The 26,264-nt window shown below is 60.3% G+C and overlaps 1 protein-coding gene across 1 annotated transcript in view; it reads right to left on the bottom strand.

Annotated features, from left to right (window-relative positions):
• Nucleotides 1-25,518, bottom strand: part of Tnxb (tenascin XB) — a 32,938-nt gene extending 7,420 nt beyond the window's left edge. The window contains 13 exon segments of the mRNA XM_055591992.1: nucleotides 1-17; nucleotides 323-655; nucleotides 2,351-2,641; nucleotides 2,938-3,228; nucleotides 4,233-4,526; nucleotides 5,453-5,821; nucleotides 7,106-7,807; nucleotides 8,501-8,764; nucleotides 8,853-9,009; nucleotides 13,590-13,705; nucleotides 13,985-15,079; nucleotides 15,370-15,756; nucleotides 25,372-25,518. The exon segment at nucleotides 1-17 is cut by the window's left edge and continues 3 nt beyond it. Of these exon segments, the coding sequence (XP_055447967.1) occupies nucleotides 1-17; nucleotides 323-655; nucleotides 2,351-2,641; nucleotides 2,938-3,228; nucleotides 4,233-4,526; nucleotides 5,453-5,821; nucleotides 7,106-7,807; nucleotides 8,501-8,764; nucleotides 8,853-9,009; nucleotides 13,590-13,705; nucleotides 13,985-15,079; nucleotides 15,370-15,748 (4,308 nt within the window). The 5' untranslated portion in view covers nucleotides 15,749-15,756; nucleotides 25,372-25,518.
• Between the last annotated feature and the right edge of the window lie 746 nt (nucleotides 25,519-26,264).

The following is a 26,264-nucleotide window of genomic DNA, read 5'->3' as shown; positions in this document are numbered from 1 at the left end:
GGCCTCTTCCTCTGCAGCTGGGGAGGAGAGGACGGGTGAGCAGGGCCTGGGAAGGAGGTGACACGGCGGCTTCCAGGGCTCCTGAGCCCAGTTCAGAGACGCTCCCTGAGGACCAGTGTCCCTGTCATCTGACAGACAGCCACCGGGTCCCAGCTCCCGGGTTAGCCGAGGGGACCTGGACAGCACAGGCCTCCATGTCCCCACCCCTGCACAGGGGACATAGTCCTGCTCCAGGGAAAGGCGCACAGAGCACGTCTGGGGTATCAGCCAGAGGTTACTGATCCCTACGCAGAGCTGACCGTCACTTCCCGCGTCCACTCACCCGTCACCCCGACAGCAGACACGGGGCCCACACGCTGGCCACTGTGGATGCCATACAGGTTCAGCTTGTACTTGTGGTCTGGCTCCAGGCCGGGGATGGTGACCTGGTCCTCGTGCCCTGGCACCCGCACCACCTTGGGCTGCCCGTTCCCGTTCCTGTACTGGATCAGGAAGTGGTCAAACTGTCCCTGGGGGACGGTCCAGGAGAGACCCAGGGAGTCTGGGGTGGCGCCCGTCACGGTCAGCTCTCCCAGGCGCGGCTTCTCGGGGGGCTCTGAGGCCTCGGTGCTGGGCTCTGTGGGGCTGGGGGGCTGGTCCACAGTGTCTGGTGGGGCTGAGAGAAGAGATCAGGGCCTCAGGCATTCGCCGTGGCCAGCTAGTCGGTGAAGATGCAAAGCCATCAGAATGTACATTGATATGTCACAAACTGTGCTCCTGATGTCAGAAGGGTCACAGACACCAGGAGAGCAAGGCCCACCGAGTCAGCTAACCGGGTCACAGGGGCTCGGGGACACTGAAGTGGCCAGCGCAGAGCAGGCATGGGTCTGTGTTCTGCCCGCAGAAGGTGTTATGGTTGTTAGCTTTGTGCCCTGTGGGACCCCTGACAGTGGGCGTGGGGATTCTCTGAGTCTTTCCCCTGCTCTCGGGACCCTTTTCTCCTACTGGGTTGCCTAATCCAGCCTTGATACAAGGTTTTGTGCCTGGTCTTTGCTGATGGGAAAAAGAGGAGGAGTGATCTAGGGGAGGCGGGGGCCAGAACTGGGAGAAGGGGAAGGAGGGGAAAGCAGTGGTCAGGCTATAACTTATGAGAAGAATAAGTTTTTTAAAAAATAATAGTAAAATAAAAGATAAATAAACTGTGATCCTGGTGAGGTAGCCTACCCCCTCCCGAAGGCAAACCTTCCAGTCTGGAAGGGATGCTCCGCCCTGCCTAGAATGCCGGAACCGAGGGACCAGGCAGGCAAGCCTAGGGAAGAGCCCTACGCCTTCCTGGAAGGCTGGGATGCACAACTCCCGCCCCTCCCCGCCCTCCCCCACTGCTGTCCCTCGCAGTAGGTCTCTTCAGGGTTCCATGGAGGCACTGTGGAGGACTGGGGCCCTGGGGACCTCATGAAGAACAGGAGGTAGCTGGAGAGGGCACGGACAGGAGGCGAATGGTGACAATGGTGTTAGGTGGGAAGGTGGTGAGCGAAAGAGGGTCCTGGGGGGCGGGGGCGGGTCCTCTTCAGCAGGGTTTGCACACGGGTGTGCTGAGCAGGAGGCAGCTGTTGCTCCTGTTTATTTATTCAACTGTAGGCAAATCTCACTGTGCAGCCCAGGCAATCCTCCTGCCTCAGCATTCAAGGTGCTGTGAATACAGGCATGTCTTGGCATACCTGGATTGAACTTGAGCATTCGAACAGTGCTATGGGGGGTCACATCAAGACCCCCACAGAAGGGAAGCCGAGAACAGGGAGGTTCAGTGACTGGCCCAAGTGAATCCTATGCGCAGTGAGTTATGAGGCCAAAACTGCCTCCTAAGTTCATGCTCCAGGGCAGTAGCCACCAGTGGAGGGCAGAGTGCTGGACAGGAGAGGCAGATGGACAGGAGAGGCTGAGCACACAGAGGCACTGGGGCCATCCTGACTGGGAGTTGGGGAGTGGGGGCTAAAAGGAGCCCTTTCCACCTGTGAAGAGTCTGGAGCAACAAGGCGCCCTGGACCCCTGCATCTGCCACCCTGGCACAGAGCAGCCCCTGGTGCCTGGGTGGCAGAGACCCAGCAGTGCTAGCAGGCCAGGAACTGAACGGGGCCCTGAAGGGTCCGGTATGAGCCATGAGCCGCAGTGGACTGTGGCTGAAGCAGAGGGCGATGAGGAGGGTGCGGAGCAGGAGAGGGGCCTGAATGGGGAAAACCAGCCTGGGAGCAGCCTGAGGAGCCAGAGCCCGGGCTAGGAGTCCCGGGATGTGCGGACAGGGAAGGTGGAGCTGGGCAGGCCCTGCCTGAGGCCCGGGGCCAGCGGTGGAGGGAGATGCGTGGCTCTGACTCACCCGTTTTGGCCACCACAGACACGGGCCCCACACGCTGCCTGCCACGAAGCCCAAAGAGGTTCATCTTATACTTCCTGTTGGACTCCAGGCCGGGGACAGTGACCTCATTCTCATCCCCCTCGACGGGCACCGTCTGGGGCTGTCCCCGGGCGTCCTTGTACTGGATCACAAAGGAGTCGAAGGGGCCGCGGGCCACAGTCCAGGACAGGCACAGGGAGTCTGGGGTCACGCCTGTCACGGTCAGCTCCCCCAGGCGGGGCGGCTCTGGGGGCTCCTCCTCCCTCTGTGGGGCTGCAATCGAGAAGGGTGTGCCAGGGCAGAACCGGCAGCCTGGCATCGGGGCTCAGCGCTAAGGCCCTGGGATGTGGGCAGAGTATGACACACCTCGGGGGCTCTGGGGAGCACGCTGAATGGGGTGGAGGGGGCCTAGCCGGGCGGGGGGGGGGAAGCTGGCCGGCCCCCAGCCCGGGAGCGGGGCCAAGGGCTTGGGAGCGGCCATTTGCTGGGAGGCTCGGCTGGTCCCTGGCTGAGGGCGCATGCAGGGAGCAAGAAGAGGTCACAGGAACGCTCGGGTGAGAGTCACTCACCAGTGGTGCCATCAGCAGTAAGGGGCCCATACCGCTTCCTATTGGCAATCCCAAACAGAGTGAACCTGTAGCTGTGGTCGGGGTCCAGCGGGGAGACCACCACGGAGCGCTCAGGCCCCTCCACGGGGACCACACGGGGCCGGCCCTCCTTGTCTCTGTACTGGACCACGAAGGAGTCAAACTGGCCCCCGGCCACAGTCCAGGAGAGGCGCAGCGAGTGTGGGGTGGGGTCTGTCACCCACAGCTCCCCCAGGCGGGGAGGGGGTCCTGGGCTGGGCTCGCCCTGAGGCACTGGAAGAGGGAACAGAGAAAGGGGGTCACGGGGAGAGGAAGCCGGGTGCGGCCTGCTCGCTGCGTGGGAGTGCTAAAATCCAGCCCGCGCCCTGCCCTGCTGGTGTACAGAAGACGCGATGCCACGCACACACGCACGCACGTACGTACGCACGTGTTGCCCCGACGACTCCCAGGCACCGGAAAGAGGCTTCAAAAGGGGAGAGGGCCCCAGCCAGCCCTTCTCACATCTGTGCAGCCAGGGAAATCCAACTGCGGTAGCCTCCATGCTTCCAACTTAACTTCTAGCGCGTTTCTCCCGGGGCGTGCCAGCGTGGGGGAGAGTCCCACCCTGGGCCCTCCTCTTTCGGGTGCCCACGCACCTGCCGCTCTGTCCCTGGCTCTGACCACTTCCTGAGCCTTCCTGTCTCCATCTCCCTCGTTGCACTCTGTTCCCAGAGGATTCCAGAAACGTCTGTGCCCCATAACCTCCAATCCAGCTCCGCCAGGCAGCTCCGGGTAACCTGCCCTCTGCGGGCGCTGGGCCGCCGGCCGCACGCTCTCTCCCAGCATCTAGGACCCCACCTTGCTCCTCTGCCTCTGCTCCCCACCTGCTGCCGCCTGGGCCCTGGGGCTCTCCTCCCACACCCGGCCCCTCTCTCACCACCCCAGGCCATCACCGTGTCCCCCAGCTGCTGACTCGCTCCTCTAGCGTGTCCCTGAGGTAGCAGACACTGTAAGGCAGCCCGTCACTCTCAGACTCAAAGGCCCTCCGAGGAGGTCGAGGCCACGCCACAGGGCAGGCGGCACTCCAGCGCCCCACGCGTTCTGCCCTCCAGCCAAGTGAGTGTGGTGGGATGGGAAACCATCCCTCTGCGTCACCCACTTCCTCACCTCTGCTGCCCTCCACTCCTTCCCCTTCAGGGTCCGACGCGGGCCCTAGACAACCTCCCCGGCCCAAAGCTCTGGAGAACCTACTCCAGCATGGTGCAGAGTGAGGGGCTGGGGCGCCCGCGGCCACTCACAGATCTTGGCTTCAGCCACCAGGGGACCATGCCTCTTCTTGCCAAGGAGCCCGTACAGGACGAATTTGTACTTGCGCCCTGGCTCCAAGGACGTGACAGGTGCTGAGCGCTGCGGCCCCTCCACGGGCAGCACCCGGGGCCCGTCCTTGTCCTTGTACTGGATCAGGAAGGAGTCGAACTCCCCCTCTGGGACCGTCCAGTGCAGGAGCAGGGAGTCGGGGGCCAAGCCTGTCACTGTCAGCTCCCCCAGGCGAGGCCCGACCGGCGGATGCCTGGGCTGCTCCTCACTCCTGTCTGGGGTTTGGGGACAAAGGCAACGCATGCTGGACCAACCGCTCCCCTCTCCCCCGACTCCTACCCGCTGCTCTCCCGCCCACCCAGTTCTGGATGCCCCCACCCCTGCCCCTCCCGGGAAGGAGCCTTTTCCTCCAAGTCTCTGTCTGCTCTTTATGCCCCACCCCCCGTACCTGAGACCTCAAGGAGAGCTTCACATCCCCCGAGGTACTGCTTGAGAGTCTCTAGCCCTCCACTGCTGCTTCAGAGCAGCCTTCAGGCCCCTAACCCCCGAGCGGCTCTCCCCCTTGCTACCCTCTCCCAGTCCCGCAGAGAGAACCAAGGGCGCGGTAAGGGTCAGCCACCCAGGCCTTGTCACTTCCCACCGTCTCTGAAGTCACGATGGAATGGAACACCCACACCCACACACACCTCTACACAGGCACACGCCTACACACACACACACACATACACACACCCCTCTGCACAGGCACACGCCTACACACACACACACACACACATACACACCCTCTACACAGGCACACACCTACACACACACCTACACACACACCCCAGAAGACTCTATCCCCAGTGCAGCCACAGGTGCTGTCCCCAGGAGGAAGTAGAGCTGAAGGCCCCATGCGGTGACCAGAGCTCCGCCTGCCGTGAGCTGCTCAGCCCAGGGCAGAGCAGAGGGACAGCCAGGACAGGGGGCACCCTCGGAGCAGGGGCTGCAGCCTCCTGGGTCGCTCTCCCAGCTCCACCTTTCCTCCAACAGCGAGCTGGCCTTGTGATGGCCCCTCCCCTGGCTTCCCCTCTGAACTCTCAAATCTTTTTCTCATCTTCCAGTGGGTCAGGCCTTCCCTTCACTGACCTCTTCACCCTGCCCTAGCCTAGAGTCCTTCCCTCCTCTCAGGACACTGCTCTGAACACGGTCCAGAATGTACCCATAATGCCTTGGTAGGTGATGGGAACAGAGGGCCTGCCCCCGGGGGTGATCCCTTGGAGAAACAGCGTGTAGGGGGCCCCGGGAGGGGGCGGGGGCACCAGAGCCTGGTGGACGTCTCCTGGCAGAAGCTCTTCGTGCGCCCACGGCCCCTCGGCCACCTGCATGCGCAGCTGGAAGTGGGCGAAGGTGTCGGGCTGGGCAGTCCAGGCCACACGGAGGCGCCCTGCCTTGTCTCTGCCCAGCACCCTCAGCTCTCCCAGCGGGTGGTGCTCCAGGATCAGGATAGGAGCTTGGGCCCCTTGGGTCGTGGAGGGGCCCGAGGGAGGAGGCTCGTCAGTGGCCTGCAAGAGGCCAGAGGGTAAGGACCCTGGGAAGGGGCAGAGCAGGTAAGAAAAACAGGAGAGTTGGGTATGAGAGCGGGAACGGAGCCCCAGTCCCCAGGTGTGCCCCCGGCCTCTGGGGGCTACAAGGCTTCCCTCCCCTTCCCTGAGCTGCTCCTTAGCCCTCTCTGAGCCGGTTGACACTCCTTCCCATATTTGGCCAAGTCCTCCAAATTCCCCCGTGGAGCTCATTCTGGAGCAGCCAGGCCTGGCTTAGGGCAGGCAGCGACCGTAAAGCCCTCCCACCCCCGCCTCCGAGAGGCCTCCACGACCCCAGGCTCCTACTGCCCGTGTCCCTCCCCCTGGTGCTGCTCCGCTCCCGCCTTCCGTTAGTGCTGCCGTGAGAAGCCTGGAAGAAAGGGAGGGGCCGTGCTGTTAGGAAGAAAGGGGAGCAGGGCAGTAAGAGGGCGGGCGGAGTTCGGTTCCGATGGCATCTGGGCCCTAAGGAGGAAGAACAGGCCCACCCCTCCCCCCTCCAGCCACAGCGCACCCTGTCCCTGGGCCGGGCATCCGTCCTGTGGGAGAGACCAGCGGGAGGGAAAGCAGTGGAGGAAGCAGTGGTCTCCCGCCCCCATCCACATGCTGCCCGGCTTTCGAGGCCACCCTCAAACAGTTCCGCTGCACCCCTTGGGGCCAAAGCCAAATTGTGGGACATAACCGCAGACCGCGGGCTTCAGGCGCCCTGGCCGCAGTGAGTCAGCGCGGGGAGTCTCTGGTTTCAATCCCGCCCCGTCGGAACCGCCGGGGAACCGCCGGGCCAAGCTCGGCAGCGCCTGCGCGGCAGCCTCCGAGCAGGTGCCCGAGCTGCGGTCCGCACAAAACCCCAAGCCTGCCGAGAGCATGGGGGGGGGGGGGGGACCCGCCTTTGTGGTTTGAGGGCTTTCTCTCTTCCAATTTTAAAAGACAAAGAAAACCCAAGCGCGGGGCTGCGTTCCTATGAGCTTCGCAGACAGGAGCGTCCGCCGGTGCCGGAGCTGCTTGGAAACAGCAGGCATAGCCCGGGAGCTCGGGAACGCACAAGCCAGGGCTGTTTGGCTTTGGTTATCCTCAGGAGGATGCCAGGCCCCTGGGGGGGAGGGGACACTGGAGGGCAGCCTCCTGTGGTGGCATCCTGCGGCCTGGCCCAGGTAGGCTGGGAGGTGGGCTGGCGGGGTGAGGGGAGGAGGGGCCCTAAGCAGTGAGGCGGTGGAGGGGAGGCGGCTGCGTGCGGAAAGCAGGTGACACGCGTGGACGGACGGGGGCGGTCAGTCCAGGGCCCCAGCCCACGCTACCTGTGGTGGTGATGAAGGCGTAGGACTTGGAAGTCTGCCCTGACCGTACCCCGTGGACCTCCACGTGGTAAGTGGTGCCTGGCGTGAGGTTGGGCAAGCGGACGGTGCGTTCGGAGCCATCCACGGACAGCTCCCCGCTGGGGCCCGTGGCCGGCGGCAGCGGCCGCCACCGCAGCACCACACGCTCGAACTGACCCCGGAGCCCGTCGAGGGACACAATCAGAGAGCCGTCGGCAGCACTGCCCAGCACCTCGGGCTTCGGGTGGCGCGCCGCAGTCTCCGGGTGCGCGCCGTCGGAAGCCTGGTCCGAGTCCCGTTTCCTGGTGCTCTGGGTGGGCCTAGCGGTGGGGTGGGGGCGACGGGGCTGGGAGGCCGGGGCCCCCGCCGTCTGGTGGCGCTTCAGGAACTCGTGGATGTGGCGCGCCACCGACGCGTAGGTCTGGTTGGCGCGCAGCGGGTAGCCGTGGGCGCGCAGGTGACGCTCCAGGTCCTGCACCGTGCCCCGGAAGCGGCCCAGCTCAGCGGTCAGGTTCCCCCAGGGCCGTCGGGGAGGCTGGGGCAGGCTCGGCCGGGGCTGCCGCTCCTTCTCGCCCACCTCTGGGGGCCGCAAGGGCGGGAAGGGCCGCGGAGGGCGGGGGCGGGGGCGGGAGCTAGGGGCCGGGGCGGGGGGGCGCGCCTCCGGGTAACCGTAGTGGCCTGGTGCTGCCGAGCGGAAAGGGGGAGGGGCAGCAGGTCAGTGTCGGGGTCCCCACCGCACCGCTCCTCCACACCTCGGCTCCTCCACCCCACAACCAGTGACGCCCAGCCCCACCTAGAAAGAGAAATTAGTGTCCCCGAGCCCCACCCCTTCCTTTGCCCTCTGAGCCTGCCACTGTGGTGCCCTAGAAAAAAAAAGCCAGCAGGCGGGCGTGTATCTGAAGGAGAGAACAGGAAAGGGGGGCGTCAACGTGAGCAAGGAGGAGGGCATCGCCTTGTCCCGGGAAAGGAAAGCAAAGCTCCATGTTGGCGGCTGTTAAGAAACCTCGAGGCTTGAGGGAAACCGCCCCAGACTCGACCTCACGCAGCCTGACCCCCTCCCCCCTCAGCCCCAGTCCCGCAACACCCAGCCGCCTTGGTACCTAAGCTAGGACAAGGATAAGGCCACCCTCCCCTGGGCGGATGGCAGCATCTCGTTTCCCGCCCGCAGGTCACCGGCAAGCTTCCTTAGGACTCCAAGCACCCAAGGGCTGAGTCCCCAGTGCCCTTCGAACGCGGCAAGGCTGTATGTGGCAGGCGCTCCGGGACTGCCACAGCCACCTGTGACCCTCCGGCCGGGCCCTCGGGGAGAGGGGAGAGGGCCCCCCCCGCCCTGGAAACCCGGCTGTCCCTAACACCCGAAGGCCAGCACCGCCCTACCTGTGTTGGCCCTGACGGAGGCCGGGTAGCTGACTGCGCGGCCCCTCTCTGCGGTGACGGTCACCACGTACTCCACGCCGGGCATCAGGTCGGTCAGCTGAGTCCTGTCCGCCTCGGGGGGGACTTCCAGCCGCACCCTCTGGTTGCCCGCACTGACATAGGACACGACGAATCGGTCCACCTCGGCCTGCGGGCGCAGCCAGCTGAGGTCCAGCGTGGTCGGGGTCACGGCTACCACCCGGAGGTCCTGAGGACCGTCGATCACTGGCGGGGTGAGGCAGAAGAGGCCTCAGTGATGAGTCCGCTGGGGTGTAGCCCCCACCCCAAGCCGCTCCCCAGCCCCAGCTCTCACTGGTGGTGATGGTCTTTGAGGCAGGAGGACCCCAGCTGGTCCCTCGCAGGGCTCGGACAGTGACCTGGTAGTCCTGACCAGGCGCCAGGCCTCTCTGGTCATAGGCCGAGGCAGAGCTGGGCACCCGAGCCGTGAACGGCGGACTCGACCCCTCAGGCTGCAAGAGAGATCCGGCATCAGAGCCGGACGCCACCCTCTTCCTTTTTAACAGCTCCAAGTGGTGGCCACACAGGCCTGAGTGGGACTCGGCCCTACACAAGCTGTGGGGCCTCTCTCTGGCCAGCGGCTCTTCTCCGCTCTGTGGAAAAGGTCCTAACAATCCTCCTCGACAGACAGGAAACTAGGCTCTGGAGGCCCCTGTCTTGACAGGGCGCACAGCAGGAGAGCTGGGGAGGTGGCTTGCTGCGCTTGCAGGGAGCTAAGTTCAGCTGCCAGCACCCACACAGGACACCTCACAACCACCTGTGACTCTAGCTCCAAGGGACCCAGCACCTCTGGCCTCCTCAGGCACCTGCACCCGAGTGCACACATCCACACACAAACGCACAGTTGGACATAAATAATTTTCTTAAGAAAGCCGGCGTGGTGGCACACACCTTTAATCCCAGTACCTGGGAGGCAGAGACAGGCGGATCTCTGAGTTTGAGGCCAGCCTAGTCTACAAAGCCAGAGTTCTAGGACAGTCGGAGCTACACAGAAAAACACTTTCTTGAAAAACAAACAACAAAACAAAAAAAGAGAAGTAGAGGGGGAGGGGGAAGGAGGGGAAAGGAGGAGGAGCAAGGAGGAGGGGAAGGGAGGAGGAGGAAGAAGGGAAGGAGGAGGGGAAGAAAGCTGAGGCTGGAGATGTTGCTGCTTTTGAAGGGCAGCGTTGAGCTCCCTGCACCCTCGGGAGGCAGCTCACAGCCACCAGCGGCCTCTAACTCTAGCGCCAGGGGGTCTGTCGCCCTCTTCTGGCCTCACTGGATACCTGGACATATAAGTGCATGCACATTCGTCCACACCTAGACAAAATAAATCCTTTGTTTTGCTTTTCGAGACACTGCACGTAGCCCTGGCTGTCCTGGAACTCACTCTGTAGACCAGGCTGGCCTCAGACTCACAGCGATCTGCCTCTGCCTTCCTAGTGCTGGGTTCAAAGGCCCCGGTGCCCGGTAATCAGTCTAAGAATATGAGCGTAGAGGCCTGAGTGCAGGCTGTGTGTCCAGGCTCCCGCCAAGAGCAAGCCCTTCTCGTTGGCCAGAACTGTACCCGACCCGGGAGCCCTCTGGTTGCCTCGGTGACCTAAGCTTGGTCTTTCAGAGCTGCCCTGTCCTCCTTCCTTCAGCGCTTAGCTGGCCCTTCCGGGGGGACAGGACTGCCTGTTGTGACTTGGGGGGTCCCCTTGCACACTTTTCTCGTCTCTTTGGCAGCCTTATACACCCCTTAAAGCAAGGCCTCCCTGCTCAAAGCTCTAACGGCACATTTCTAACGGCTGCTTACACCCGGCATCATGCTGTGTATTGGAGAATCAAAAACTAAGATAGCATCCCTGTCCTCGGGCTGGGCATAACCTAGGAGGCAGGTGTGGCCGGCCCCCCCTACTAAATACCCCCGAGGGCACACGTGCTCTCCGGGTGTGCGGTTAAGTGGCGAGCTGCTGGGGAGGCGGGAGGACTGGGCGTCGGTGAGCGTTGTAATGCTGTCAGCTGTGTGGGCTGCCTGGCGAGGGCAGCGCTGAGGACGCTCTGTACTTTTGAGCTGTGTTGGCCATGGTAGGGACACCTCCATTCAGCCAAACGGGCCTGGAAAATCTGAAAGGTGCCGTCCTGAACCAAGAGAACGTAGTAAATACCAAAGCACAAAACCAGATGAGGGGCCACGTGGAGGTTTTAGGGCAAGCGTAAACTGAAGCTGTGTCACTGTCTCCCGGGTGGAAAATCCCCCTGGACACAGACTCCCGTCCTGCTCTGAGAGCCTGTGGGGCAGCCTTCACCCAGCACGTGTGACAATCCTCACACCTCCCGAAGCTGCCTGGCTGGTGTCACTCCCACTGTCTCCGTCTATAGGCCCCCAGGGTCTAGCTTCCTCTCCACAGCAAGTCCATCCTTCCCACAACACCCTTGGCAGCAGACCCCTGTAAGTCCCCTGCTGCCCTCACCCGCACGGCCCAGCCCCACCGCACGGGTCTGAGGAGTCTGAGGCAGGCTCTCTGGCCAGATGCTGGTGGCTGGCACTGCCCCTGGCAAAGTCTGGCTCCCTCAACCATTGTTCTTGGCAACTGTTTGCCTTGACTCTCAATATCAGCCTCACGGCCCCACAGGAAAGTCCAGCTTGGATGGTCCCCAGAGAGGATCGTTTTCGTCTTACTTCTCACAGGAGACCCCCCCCAAAAGTCTCCCAAGGCCCGGGTCTGTGTCCAGTGAGCACTCCACACAGCCCATTTCCAGGCTGCAGGGAACGCTCAGACAAGGAACACCCAACGGTCTCTGGGTGTTCAGGTCTCTCTCACATCTCAGAGAAGAGACAGGACAGTGCTGGGGCCTGAGGCCATGGCCATGGAGCAGAATTTTTTTGTTCCAAATGAGTTCCTGGCCTCCCTCACACCCCCACAGCTCTTGCTCAGACCCTGAGGTAGAGGAAGCATCTCATCAGACACAGCAGTTCAGCAAGCACCTTGGGGAGGCTGGTACTCAGGGCCTAGGAACACTGAACTGCTTACAGAGCCACAGAGTCACAGCGACAATCCTCACACAGAAGGGAGGGGTGGTTCTTCTAAGTTCTGAAGATGGAGCGTGCGCTTGGCCGGGAATAGCACAGAGTCTGGCTCTGACAGAGGAGTGTTTCTTGGGAGGAATGGGGGAAGCAGGCAGGAACACGGGAGGGCAGGCTTTGAGGGAGATGGCAGAGAGTGACAACGAACTGAAGAATGATCGACAGGTCAGCTGAAAGGGCCAGAGCAAAAGGCTCAGCCGGAGAGCCACCACACAAGCTGATACAGCGGGCCAAGGGCTGAGCCTGGACGGTGAGTGGGGAAGTTTACTGGACCTTCCTTCACGGGCAGTCCCGAAGAGGTGGAGGGGTCCCCTGCCCAGAGCAGAGGACAAGCACCCAGAGCAGGGGCCAGGCCTGGGCGCAGAGCAGCTCACACCACCCTGCTCAGAGCAAAGACGAAGAAGCCACCACCCCTCACTCCTCGGCAACACCCGGAGTCGGGCTGTGTGTGTTTGGAGACAACACGGCCTGAGGCTCCTCTTATCTCAACTGTTTATTTATTTCTCCTTCCCCTCAAGGTTCATAGGAAAATTCCTTCTAAAAGCCCCGCCCTTCAGGCTAGAGCTATGTAAATAATGTACGCACAGCGAAGAGCGAGAGAGGCTTCGTAAAATGTCAGCGTGCTTGTTTTACTGTCGAACAGCCAGCTACCATTTTTCTCTTCTCTAGTTGCCAAATTCTTGTCTGCCAGTTACATTATTTTTATATAAAAAATTTAAACAGGAGAAGGGGGGCTATCTTGGTTGGCCGCAAAGTGGGGGTGGGGGCTTGGGATACAGCTGGAGGCCTTCCTTTGGGGCCTGCCCAACACCCTGGCTCTTCCCTGGCTGTCCCAGTCTAGAGTTCCCGCCTGGATGGATGGACACACGTGTGGCCTTGCTCGCCGTTTGCATGGTGATGGGTGAAAAGCCAGAGGACCGAATGTGGGGGAAGTGGACAGACCCGGAGTCCAGCCTGTGTACAGGCCAGGCCCCAAGGAGAGGGCGTGAGCTTCACCCTTATCCTTACTGTCCCCCCAAACCTCTTAAGAGCAAGTAAAGGCCGAGAAAGAATGCGCTCACTGACACAAGAGCTGGGGAAAACAAGTTCACAGGCTCAGAATTATTGCAAGGACTCAGACAGCTCGGTCTAAACCAACAAAGATAACACAGAACAGAGCTAAGGCAAAGCCTATATATAGACTAAACGGGACAGGCTGCCCGGGCTGCCCCCCCCTCCCGGCCTCACTAGTCTTTCCTTCCTTTCTGCTGGCTTTGCTATAATTTCTTTCTCTTTTTTGGTTTTGTTTTATGGAGGGTTGTTTGTTCGTTTGGGGTTTATTTTTTGAGACAGGGTTTCCCTGTGTAGCCCTGGCTGTCCTGGAACTTGCTCTGTAGACCAGGCTGGCCTCAAACTCAGAGATCCCCCTGCCTCTGCCTCCCGAGCGCTGGGATTAAAGGCGTGCTTATCTGTAATTTCTGAATGTTTGGCGTTGGGCTCCTGTGAGCTTTGCCATGAAAATATGAGCACATGTGGTCACAACCCTGGGCAGTTCGTGCAGCAGCAGGTTGGTGTGCGGCCACTGAGAGTCAGGCCGTGGGGCTCCCTGTGGTGGGGAGCCCCATGTCCAGAAGGCAAAAGCCTCGGGGGTGAGAAGAGGAGACTGAGGGGACCAGCGGGCATCTACGCACAGGGGGCCAGGAGACCGCCATGAACCCGGATGCTGGTGCCCAGCCGTGGCAGATGGATGGGTGTGGAATGGGGCTGACTTGGGCTCAGTGACAAAAGCTGACAGCAATGGCCTCGGAGCATCCAGAAGCAGAGACCCCGCCATCGCCACCCATGCCACAGTCATGATGAGGCCGCTGTGCCAGGCTGTGCCGGGCTGTCCCAGGCTGGGGCAGACTCAGGGGCCATCTGGAGTCTCATGAGGTTAGCCCTCCCCCCTTTCCTCCACCCCTCCCCCAGCGCCGCCCATTGAGCCTCCCTCTTGCTGCCCCTCACCATGGGGAGAAGCTGGATTTCGTAGGCGTCCACAGGACCGGGGGTCCGGGTCCACTCGGTGCGGACTGTGGTCTCCTCCAGGAGGTGCACCCTCATGTTCTGGACAGCTGGCATCTCTGCCGACGGGGCGGGGAAGGCTGGCTAGCCGGGCGCCCACACTTGATTCCCACCGCGCAAATTGGGGGTGCGCAAGAGGCCCAAAGAGGGCCTATGTGGCCACCAACTTCCCCGCGTCCTTAACCAAGAACCCAGGGGCACCCCGCTCCCCAGGCCTAACTGCCCTGGCGTGGAGCGTGTGGTTCCACCACCGTCGGTGCCTGGGGTCCTCCTGACCCCGGCCTCCCTCCTCTGCGGGGACAGCGCCTACCCCCGGAGCCCTTCTCCCGGCCGCTTACCTTCCCCGCAGTCGTCCCCCGCGTAGCCGTCTTGGCAGACGCATCTGCCCGCGACACACTCTCCCCTGCCGAGGCAGTCGCCCGGGCACACCTGGATGGCACAGTCCGGGCCTCGGAAGCCCTCGACACACACGCACTGGCCGGCGCGGCACAGCTCGCGCGGCCCGCAGCCCCCGGGGCAGGCGCTGGCGGGAGGCTCCTCCCGCCCGCAGTCCTCGCCGCCGTAGCCCGCGTGGCACACGCACGCCCCGTGCACACAGCGCCCGCGGCCGCGGCAGTCGGCGGGGCAGGCGCGGGTGGCACAGGCCGGCCCGGTGTAGCCGGGGTCGCACGCGCAGCGGCCGTCCACGCAGCGGCCCCGCCGGTGGCAGTCGGCCGGGCAGGCGCGCGCGCCGCAGTCCTCGCCCGCGTAGCCCGCGTGGCACACGCAGCGGCCGTCCACGCAGCGCCCGCGGCCGCGGCAGTCCCCGGGGCAGGCGCGCGCGCCGCAGTCCGGGCCGGTGTACCCGGGCCAGCACACGCAGCGGCCGTCCACGCAGCGCCCGCGGCCCCGGCAGTCCCGGGGGCAGCTCCGCGTGCTGCACGCCTCGCCCGAGTACCCGGGCCAGCACACGCAGCGGCCGTCCACGCAGCGCCCTCCGTCGCCGCAGTCCCGAGGGCAGCTGCGCGCCCCGCAGTCCTCCCCGCCGTAGCCCGGGTCGCACTCGCAGCGGCCGTCCACGCAGCGGCCCCTCCGGCTGCAGTCCCGGGGGCAGGAGCGCTGGCTGCAGTCGGGGCCCGAGAAGCCGGCGCGGCACACGCAGGCGCCCTGCACGCAGCGCCCGCGCCCCTGGCAGTCCCCGGGGCAGGAGGGCCAGGCGCAGCTCGGGCCGCTGTAGCCGGGGAAGCACACGCAGCGGCCTCGGACGCAGCGGCCCTGGTCGTTGCAGTCGTCAGGACAGGGCCTGGAGGCGGAGGGCGGGGTCGAGGTGGGCGTCTTCGCGTCCGTGGGGTCCGAGCAGGTGGGGCCCCCCCAGCCGGGCTCGCAGGAGCAGGCGCAGCGACTCAGGTCAAAGACCCCGTGGCGGCTGCAGAGGCTGCGCACGTCTGTCTGGCCTGGCGCAGGGAGGAGACCCAGCGGTGTCGGTGCCCTGTGGCCAGCCTCGATTCCCAAGGTCATTTTAGCCGCTGGCACGCGCCCTCTCGGGATCTTAGGGAGCGTTTGGGTTGGGTCTAGCCAATCCCCACTCTCCATCGCAGCCATCGCCCCCCAGGACGAGGAAGTGGCACGTTTTCTCACTTTTATGGAGACCCTTTCTGTCGCTCTAGGCAGCGCTCCCATCCTGATCCTCCTCCCCTTGTCCTCTGTGCCCCCCGCCCCACCCCCACCCCAATCAGCCACTCACCTGTGCCAGCCTGGGCGGCTGAGGGACAGCACCCTCCTGAGCAGTGCTCCTTGAGCCCTTTGACCAGCTCCTCCAGGATCTCCAGCCGGACCTTCAGGGCCTGCACCTCTGAAGCAGGCACGGGAGGCTCAGAGCCCGGGGGACAGCCGCAGCCGGCTGACGGGGGCAGGTTAATGCGGTGAGTGAACACTACTTGCTTCTCTCCTCCTTCCACAGTGTGCTCGTACAGCTGAGAAGAAGGGCCCCCGGGCTGGGGAGGGGGCCGCGGGGCTGGCAGCGTCCCATTGGAGCGAGCAGAGAAAGGGCCTGCTCCGGCCCAGCCGAGCAACAAGAGGAGAGTCAGAACAGACGTGGTCAGGGCGCCCTGGGCAGCCATCATTCAGGAGGCTGCAGGGAGAGAGGGCAAGGGCGCGAACTCAGCACCTCCTAGTGACAAACACAGCTCACACAGATGACAATCCAGTCCTAAAGGGGCACCTGTGGGGCAGATTTGCTTCCTGTGTCACACCCGGAAGTTGTTTGCTCACCCCCTTCCCTTTTTAACCTGCAGCTGGCATTAGCTACTTTGCGGGTTCTTCTTTCCTCTTCCCTGCCAACCCCTTAACACTAGAGGTGAGGGGGAACGAGAGATCCCTGAATAAATTCAAGGGTTGGATAAGGGCTGCATTGTCATTAGACTACTTCCTACTGGCTAGGGGCTGCGAGAGCCTGGGGGCAATTTTGATCTTGCTGTCAGGATATCTAGTTTATTCTTCCTTGCTCCGACTACTTAACAAACCAGCAACAGCAGCAGCAGCACCAGCAGCAGCACCAACAGCAGCAGCACCAGCAGCAGCAGCAGCAACAGCAGCCCTCCCCTGGCACTTAGTGTTCCATGAGAACACCTCATCTGCCCCTGCCCTGTTACATGCATGGACTTAGCATGAAAACTTGTTGGATAAAAGTGTCCTCCAACACATCTGTGCCAAGGGAGTCTGGAAGATGAGTACAGAGGCCGAGGACGTGCCCAGACACCTGGACCAGCTCCGCAGTGCCCAGTGTGACAGGATCCTTCTTCCTCCTGCTCCTCCTCCTCCTCCTCTTCTTCTTTCTCCTCCCCCTTTTCTTCTATTTACTTATTTAAAATTTTTTGGTTGTTTTGTTTTGTTTTTGTTTTTGTTTTTTCAAGACAGGGTTTCTCCAGGTAGCCCTGGCTGTGCTGGCCTCAATTTGCAGACCAGGCTGGCCTCGAACTCACAGATATCCAACTCACAGAGATCCACCTGCCTCTGCCTCCTGAGTGCTGGGACTAAAGGAGTGAGCCAGCACCGCCTGGCTCCCCCTCATTTTTTAATGCTTTACTCTCAGCTAAATCCTTCCCATCAGCCTTTTAGAAAAATAACATCATATCTTTGTTTGTTTGCTTATTTACTTTGGGGAACATACGACAACATGCCTGTTGGGGTTGAGGAACAACTTTCATGTATGGTTCCTCTCTGGCCTTGTGTATCCCTAGGACTTAACTGGTCCTCAGGCTTAGCAGTCGGAACTTACCCACCAGCCTTTTTTATTCATTTTATTTTCAAGACAGGGTTTCTGTGTGTAACAGTCCTGGCTGTCCTAGAACTCACTTTGTAGATCAAGCTGGCCTTGAACTGACAGAGAGCCACCTGCCTCCACCATAGCGCTGGGACTAAAGGTGTGCGCCACCACACCTCGCTTGCCTTTTAATTGTTTGCATTCTTCTCTCACACATTCCATCCCATCCACAGCCTCCCCCCCTCCTGCTCTTCCTGGTCCCCTCCCCTCTCCTCTCCGCCAGATCCACTCCATTTCCCTTCAGAAAAGAGCAGGGATAGCAACCAGACCCAGTACAGTAAGCCACTGTGAGACTAGGTGCAAACCCCCGGGAGGGAGGAGAAAGAGGGTTCCCAGAGTGCCGCCTTTTAATTATTTTAACGAGCTCAAACGGCTCCCATTAAAGACCTCGCCGGTCCCTCAGCACTGCCAAATATGGAGCCTTACGGAAGCGCAGGGACAGGTGGAGTAGAGCAGGACTCAGACTACGGCCCGAGCGGAGGTGGTCAGCTGGTTAATAACTGAGGTACTGTGTAAGTTACAAAGAGAAAGGCTGGGCTGGATGGTGGCGGGGGCTTAGAAGCACTTACTACTCTTGTGGGGGACCCTGGTTCAGGTCCCTGCACCGCATGGTGCCTCACTACCCTCTGCAAGTCCAGTTCCAGGGGATCTGGCGCCCTCTTCCGACCCCAGCAGCCACTGATACAAGTGGCGCACAGGCACACAATGCAGGGAAAACCCTCAGACAACAATAAGACAGCTAAATCAAGAGCGCGAATAAAGTCTGCCAACGAAGATCCGCACAGGAGGGAGAGAGAAGTCCCTATCTTATATCCAAATACAGCAACGAACGTGCGGGGGATCACTGTGGGGAGGATTCTGGTTCCTCTAAAAACCTAGCCACGTTACATGGACGTGTCCCAGGTGTGGGATGCGAGGACGCTTCCGTTGGCCCCAGGCGGCTGCTACCCCCTGCTGCCGCTGGTTCGTCCTGCTGCAGCGTTTGCCGCTGGACTTGCTCTTGCTGGGTTGGCACTCTGCTGGACGTCTGGATGTCCTGACTACGAAGACTGGGCTCGCCCCAGGGACGCGATGACCCTAATCCTCAGCACGACGTAGCTGGATCTGTGCTGCCCTTTCCCGCTTCTTTCTCTCCTACCTGGTGCTGCACTGTTGGAGGGGATTGGGGCGCATAAGGGTTGGGAGGGAGGTAGAGGTATAAGAACCCCAATAAAACAGCAAAAACCACACCAACAGACCATGGTCCTAAATACAAAAGGCCAAGCAGTGGGTCCCGTAGCAACACAGAAGAAAACTCCGGGACAGGTCTTTGTGATGGACCTGGCCGCGGGAGAGGGGACCCAGCAGACCCTGCTAGCAGCGACAGCTTCCCTCGCGGCCTCACTTCCTCCGCACTGAGGACCGAACACGCTGGGCTCTGCCATGGAGTTGGCCGTCTAGCTCAAGAATTGAAAACATCTGGTCCTCAAGTGACGTCAGGAAGAGACTGAGACACTCCACAGAGTGGGAGAAAATGTGTTAGGTAAACATGACAGTGAGAGCAAGTGAGAGAGACAGAGAACGAACGCCCAGGAGAGAGGCTGGGGCGATGGGTCGGTCCACTGGTAAAGTGTGAGCGTTAGAGCCCGATTTCACCCTCACCACCGTGAAAGCCAGGCCTATGTGCGTGCCGGGAAGCCTGGTGCCGAGGAGGTGCCAGAGGCAGGACAGCAAGTGTGGCCAGCGGGTGAGCTCCAGGGCCAGGAACCCGCCTCAAAGAACGAGGGGGAGAAAAACAGAAACTCGAGTAAGCGTGCGCACGCATGAACACAGACATAAAACCTAAAGTAAAAAACTGGCTGGAAAGAAAGCTCAGAAGCCGGGCGTGCTGGTGCACGCCTGTAATCTCAGCACTCAGGAGGCAGAGGCAAGCAGACCTCTGTGAGTTCGAGACCAGCCTGGTCTACAAGGTGAGTCCAGGACAGCCAGGGCTACACAGAGAAACCCTGTCTTGAAAAAAAAAAAAAAAACCAAAAAAACAAAAAACAAACCTCAGCGGTTAAGAGCGTGTGCTACTCTGAATTAGGTGTCCAGCATCTATGCTAAGCAGCTCACAACTGCTTAGTTCTAGGGAGTCGAATGCCCTCTTCTGGACTGTAGACAACTACATTCATCTCACACACACACACACACACACACACACACACACACACACACACACACACCTAAAAACAACCTAAATCTAAAATTTTAAATTAAACAACAAACAAACCTGGGTCCTCTGTAAGAGCAACAATGTTCCTACCCACTGAGGGTTTTCTGTTTGTCTGTCTGCTTCCTAAAGTGTTGCCATTCTGACAGATCCCACTATGTAGTCTAGGTTGATCTTAAGCTTCTGATCCTTCTGCTCAACCTCCCACGTTTAGGGGTGAGAGGTGCACACAGCTGGCTGTGCACAAGGCAGATTCACACTGACTGGATAAATGATGGCAGAGACAGAATTTTTTATGATGCACCAAGGAAACCTTCCTCTTTTCTACAGGCGGCATGAATGATGGTCACACATGATCGAGCAGAGGAGAACAGACACAGAACGGTGAGGTTCCAGAACGGGTTATTTATGCACGCGCTCAGGCAGGCTAATCTGTGCTCTTAGGAAGTGAAACAGGATTACGGTTATGGGTAGGACTGCGTGGAAGGAGACCTGGGGGATTTCCGGGATGTCCTGTGCCCTGATCTGGGTGGGGCTGAAGAGATGTGTGTGCAGTCCAGTGAGGACTTGATACCTCACTGTGATGACAGGCAAACCCTTGCCCGAAGACACACCCCTCCAGCCACCACACTTCCTATTTCCTTACTAGCCTCGACACACTCCAAATGGCTTCCCCACTCCCCTCAATATGACCGAAGAACCCCCGTGGTCTCCCACAAAATATAAGGGGGGTGTGCCTTCCCCTTACTAGCCTCTCTCAGAATCAGTGAGTTGGCCACCTCGTCCATGTTTTGAAGCATGTGTTGTCCAATATGGAGGCCACCTCTCCTGCCACTGTGTGGGTGCTGGCGATTGAACTCAGACCATCAGGCTTGGCAGCAAGCGCCTTTACCCACTGAGCCATCCCACCACCGGCCTTTTTAACCTGCTTCACACTGCTTTCCGTGACGCCTGGAGATCTGGACATCAGTGGCTGGAGCCACAGAGGGTCTGCACTCTACTCAGCACCTGTCACAGGTTCCCTGGAAGGATCACTGCCTGCACAGGTTATCCACCTGGCTGCCAGCCCGGCGACTGTAATGTCTGGACTGGGTGCCCGTGTGTGAGAGTAGCCCGGCTGCCCCCAGGTTCTCGTCTTTAACACAGCCCAGTGCCTCGCAGATCTTAGCGGAGGCTTCTTTTTGCAGTAAAGATTAGCACAGAGGCCCACACCTGGTCAGCAAGCACGGAATAAGAGGGTGTGGCGTGCTCGGGCCTTGGGGGGACTTCTACGTCACACTTCTTCCCAAGGCTTGGGGGAGAAAATCATAGCGGGAGGAGGCAGAGCAATGGTAAGGGCCAGCAGCCGCGTCTTCAGACACGACAGCACCCACGGCACACGAGACCTGCACAGACTCAAGCCAGTCGGAAGGCCAGCGGGAGGCGGGTCAGGGCTCACAGAGTGGCTCAGTGGGCGTCTCAGGATGTCCCTGTTCCTGTGGTCCAGACTCTCTCAGAGCAGTGGTCATCATCTGCATCATCTCCCAGCGGACCCCACCTGCTCATCTCCCGTTAACCCCACCCGCTTCGACGCTAAGCCTGTCGGCGGCCCTTAATTTTCTTAACTGTTTTTAAACATTTTGGGGCATGTGTGTGTATGCTTGGGTGTCGTGGTGCATGTATGGAAGGTGTGGGAGGCTTTCTCTCCTTCCAATGTGTGGGTGCTGGGGATTGAACTCCGGTCACCAGGCTTGGCAGCACCTTTACCCAAAGCCATCTCACCATCCACCCCCCCCCCCATGAGGGATTAAATACTTCATTACTTCATCAAATACCAAACTAGCTAAACACTCCATTACATACTTCCCTCCCCACGCTCCTCGCTGGACCCAGCCTCTGAATGCGCAGTCCTCTCTGCTGCAATCTTGCTCTTCCCCGCCTCCTTCCAGTCGCAAGCCCGCACCACCCAAGGAAGCCTTCTTGGCCAGGCTGAGGCCCCTCGTGGTACCTGATCTGCTCTTACACTTCCCGCTTGCACCAGTGTTGACGGTTTCGGATCTCGTGCGGAGAGGGTGGGGCCGCTGCTTTCCTGTCTCGGTCACCCGGTTAAGCATCAGGCTGACAGAAGAGGCTACCGTTTCTCTTCCTGTTCTTATTGGCTGCCCTGCCCCTGCGTGAGCACACCCAGTGTGCTCAGTCTACACTTCTTGGCCATAGAAACCATTGTAAGGACCAGTCTAAGCCCAGGACTGGCACTGAGGCTGGTCAAGAACAGGACCAAGGTCAGGGCTAGGACCATGGACAGAGTCTGGGCTAGGAGCCTAGCAGAAACAGTAGCTGGGCCACAAGAGTCAATGAACAGGTGGGAGCACGCTGGAAGGACCAGGTGCTACAGCATTTGGGGAAACAGGGAAAACATATGATGTGATAAAGCTGGACCTGTGCAGAGCTGCTGAGGCCACCGTGACTCCCAGGACTAACAACGCAGCAGAGCTGGGCACAGCAGCCCCAGCGGGGACCTACCAAGGCCGCTCATACCAGCTGGCCCCTTTAACTGACTGTGGCTTATTCGCACTGTGGAATACAAAGCCGTAAGGATGGAGTACAGTTCGTGTGCTATTATGGATAACACTATTTCTTAATAAGAGAGCCAGACAGAGAAGAAATGTGTGGGTAGTCGATTAAAGAAGGTTTGAGCAGGCATGGTGGCGCACACCTGTGATCCCAGAACTCAGGATGCAGAAGCAGGCGGAGCTCTGTGAGTTGGGGGCTAGCCTGGTCTACCTAGTGGGTTCTAGGCCAGCCAGGGCTACATAGTGAGATGTTAGTTTGAGGATAGAGGATAATAAACTTGCAGTTTGGAGCTGGGATGTGGTGTTCTTGGGAGAGGGCGACCGGCAGAAGCATTGATGGGTGATTTCTGGGGCGCTAAGGATGTCTTCTTTTGTGCTGGGCTTGGAGGTTACAGCTGTGATCTCAGGACTTGGGAGGCAGGGGCAGTCCGGGCTACACTGCCAGAGCCAAGGGCTGGGGACAGCGACCGAGATGGGGTAAGCACAGCCAAGGGTACTGATACATAGATGGACACCAGTGAAAATCAAAAGCCGAGGAAAGGAGCAAGGACGGAGCTCAGCGGCAGGACACAGCCTGGCTTCAGCTGTCAGATGGGCTGCTCAGCAGCGGGGAGGGAGGAAATCACTATTTTTCATATTTTATTAAGTCTGTTGGTCCCGTGTGTGGGCATGCCACATTGAAGGCACGGTGGTTGAGGACAACTCTGGGGCGCCAGTGCTCTCCTGTTACTGTGTGGGTTCCAGGAGCTGACCGCAGGTCCTCAGGCCTGGCAGCGGGAGCCTTTACCCGAGGAGCTACCTTGCTGGCCGTTACAGACGTTACTTTCATACCTATCTATATTTTTATTGGTGCTTATTTTGCCGAAATCACCAGCTCAGGGCCTTGTGTATGCTAAGCAAATGTTCCGTGTCGGTGCTATCATCCAAGGCACTTTTTGTGGGGAAAAAGTGACGTGATGGGGTTTAGGCTCAGGGGTGCCTTGCTTCTTCGTCTGTGTGTGCCTGCGGAATTCACACAGACAACTGGAGGGACAGTTTGAGAAGAAAAGTCCGAGGCAGGAGAAAGGACCTGGTGAAGAGGGAGCGGGTTGAGGCAGGCGGGTAGTTGGGGGAAAAGCTGAGCCATGCTGACAGGTGCCCCGACTGCCTAGAACAGAGAGACTGAGAGAGCAGGAGGGCAGAGAGAGACTTCTGGGAATGTCAGCTGCTCAGGAGGCAAGGGCGGCATCTCCCCTCTCCCCGGATTCCTCTGGGTCAAAGAGAAAGGTGTTTCAGGCCACCAGACGCTGTGCCTGGCTGGCGATCAAGAGACAGACGGAGGCTCTCAGTGGTGGGGTGCCTGCCTAGCACACAGGAGGCTGTGTTTGATCCCCAGAATCACAGAAACCAGGTGTGGCGGCGCATATCTGTCACCCCAGCGCCCAGGAGGAAGCAACGAAAGAATCGGCAGGCCGAGGCCGATTCAGCTACATCACAAACTGAAGAGTAGCCTGGGCTGCATACATAAGACCCTGCCTCAAGGACTGAAAGAAAACAGACAGGAGAGCCTGGGGACAGCCGGCTCCGATGTGAGTTCCTGCCCAAGGCAGGAGGGCGACACCCTTTTCTGAGGGTGGGAGGGGGCTCTGGCCTACCCCACCTGTCACTGTGCTTTAAGTACCTGAAAATCACCCCCGCACCAACTGTTGTTGCGGGCACACACGTGGCACATGCAAATACCCCCCCCCCGTCTTTGTCCACGGCCACAGGTGTGAGCGCACCTGTACATGAGAATCTACACAGCAACATGAAAAAGGCAGCATTTTTGCAGATGTGTGAGCCGATCTGGCACACCATCCCCCTCTCGGCTGCTCTGGGCCTGGTCATTGCAGTGGCACAGAGGGCAGCCGAGAACCGAGCTGCAGTGTGGACGGCACAAGGAGCTGTCTCCAGGTGGGGAGGGGACGTACTTCCTGCTCACTCCACACCGCTGGGCTGCTAGCCCAGGTGTGGCAGGACTCTCTGTGGCAGGAAAAATGAAACCCCACTGGCTTCCCCAGAAAAGCTGTTGAGGTTGGTCTAGAAGGGAGGTGCGGCCCTCACAGACCATGCCCCTAAGCCTCTTTCCCAGGCCCTTCCCCCTCCCTGCTCCTGTCACCACCACCCCCGACCGCCCTCCACCATTTCCCCTAACGCTTGGAAAATGTTGGCCCTTCTCTTGGCCCTGGGCAGAGACCCGGGAGTTTCTGTGTCTCCCTCTACGCTTCTCCGGAGTGTGTTGGGGGCCGGCCGCACCCTCTCGGCACCCTCCCTCACTTGGACTGGCAGGGTGGGGGCATCTTCCCAAACTGTGACTCAGCACCTTGGTATTCAGTGTGTGGCCAACTTTGACGCTTTACTCACTGGGGACCTTCTGGGTGGGAAAGGGGCAGGCGCCCATGGGGGGTGTCCCAGAGACAGGGGTCTGGTTCTGTCCCAGTGTCACCCTCAGCTCCCCCTGCCATCCCACTCCCAACCAAGTGTGTCGATGAAAGGAGACAGCGGGACTCTGGGCCCGAGAAAATGGGCTGAGACAAGTTGAAAAGGGGGCGCTAGTGAGAAGGAACTGGGCAATCCAGGTGCCTCTTGCTTTGGGGAGAAAGCAGATGGGCCATGGGAATAGAAAGATGAAGAGAAAGGATTTCCAGACCCTTATGGAAAAGGTCAGGAGGAAAGTGAGAGACAGGAAGATGGGATACGATCTTGCACCAGTGGCCAGGGCTTGAGCGGAAAAAAGTTTGACTAATGGAGGTGCTAGGTCTCCAGGGGTTGGAAGCGGCCAGGGAGGGGCTGAGATCCGGGAAGCAGGGGCGGGGCTGTGGCAGCTGCTGTTTCCTTCTTGCTTCCCAGTAGTTGCCCTCAGTTCCACTTCCAGTGGTTCCTAAGCCGTTAAATTCTTTCCAGGCGAGATAAGAGGCCCCGCCCGCCCCACCCGGGGCCCATCACGTGTTTTGGGGAGTGGGTGGGAAGGTTCAGGCGCACAGAAGCAGGGAGCCTGGAAGGGGACCGAATACAGACACAGCCCTGTGCCCTGTGGGGACACCACTCAGCCTCTGCAGGCCCGCTGAACCGTGAGTCATGGGTGCAGAGCCTCGCCAAGAACAAGTTATGGGATCGTCTCTGCAAGCTCTGAGCCCTTCTCAGGGCTCATTCTGTCCTGTTTCAGCACCTCCGAAAGCCCTGTGCCTCCCCAGGCCTCTTTCTCAGCCCCTGCAACTCTGCATACTTAACTGAAGAATCTCATTGGAACGAGAGAAGCTGCCTCCCCCGCCCCATCCCAGTGCCAGGTCCAGCGGCTCCAGCCCCAGCGCTGGAGAGCCACAGTGCTTTCCTCCTGATGGACAGCTCATCCCAGCCTCGGCCTCCTTGCAGCTCCCACACCTCCTGCCCAGCAGTTCTTACCCACCTGACTCCTGGGGTCCCACCTCCCCAGACCCCCTCAGGTACTGACATCCCCTCCAAACCCTGTTGCATGCAAAACACACCACGTGCTGCCCTGGTCTCCTGGACACACCTCCTGTGTCCGCTCTGACACTTTCTCTGACCTGAGCAGTCAGTCGCGGTCCTGGAAGACAGCCTGCCACACTTCAGTTTCGGAGCGCTTCAGAGGGGAAACCCTCTGCTCCTTACTCCTCCTCTGGTCCTCCCAGAGCTCTTACCTACCTGGAGAGTGTTGCTGGCTTGCAGTGGCTGCCACACCTCTGAAGCTGCTCAGTCCCAAGCCCAGTAAAGGCAGTGTCCCTGGCACGGTAGGCACCCTGGCAGCCCTGGCTCTGAGGGACCCTTCACTGGTCCCTTGCAGCCAGAGGCTCTCAGAGCCCCTACTAGGACTGTTGATCTCACAGCAGCGACAGAAAAGCAGGGAGCCCACAGCAAGCAGGGGGAGGAGAAGGGGAGGGCCAGCATGAGGTCAGGGAGGGGAGCGGAGATAGGGCAGGTCTTCCCACCCCTCCCGCCCCTCCCGCCCCTCCCACCAGCCCCTCCCTGTCCAGAGCCCCCCCATCTCAACCCCTCTGCCCCTTACTTTATGCCCCCCCACGTCCTTTGCCTATTTCAATTTTAACCTCCTCCCCACCCTCGGTTCTGAGCAACCTGACGTTCTCCCATTCTCTTCCCCACCTTTAGCCTCTTCTCTTTAACCCATTTTCTCCCCTCTGCCAGCACCCAGGCCAGTTTCCACCCCCCTCTCCTTTCCACCAAGCTCCTCTCCGCTCCTTTCTCGCTGCTGCTGCTGCTGCTGCAGCTTAGATCTTACCCCTTTGGTTGAAAGCACCCCCTTTCTTCATCCCTCAACTCCCCCTTGGCTATGCTGTGCAGGGAGCCACACCCACCCAAGCTTAAACCTCTCTAATGCCAGAAGGTTCCTGGGGCTCCTCACTGCACCCCATCCTCCCTGTACCCCGTCCTCCCTGTACCCCATCCTCGCTGCACCTCGTCCTCCCTGTACCCCATCCTCGCTGCACCCCGTCCTCGCTGCACCCCGTCCTCGCTGCACCCCATCCTCCCTGTACCCCGTCCTCCCTGCACCCCGTCCTCCCTGCACCCCGTCCTCCCTG

The sequence above is a fragment of the Psammomys obesus genome, unplaced genomic scaffold (assembly GCF_907164565.1).
Source record: "Psammomys obesus unplaced genomic scaffold, mPsaObe1.curated_primary_1811, whole genome shotgun sequence".
NCBI classification, from domain to species: Eukaryota; Metazoa; Chordata; class Mammalia; order Rodentia; family Muridae; genus Psammomys; species Psammomys obesus.
The sequence above is the reverse complement of the archived record's forward strand: the minus strand, read 5'-3'. Positions and strand labels throughout refer to the sequence as shown.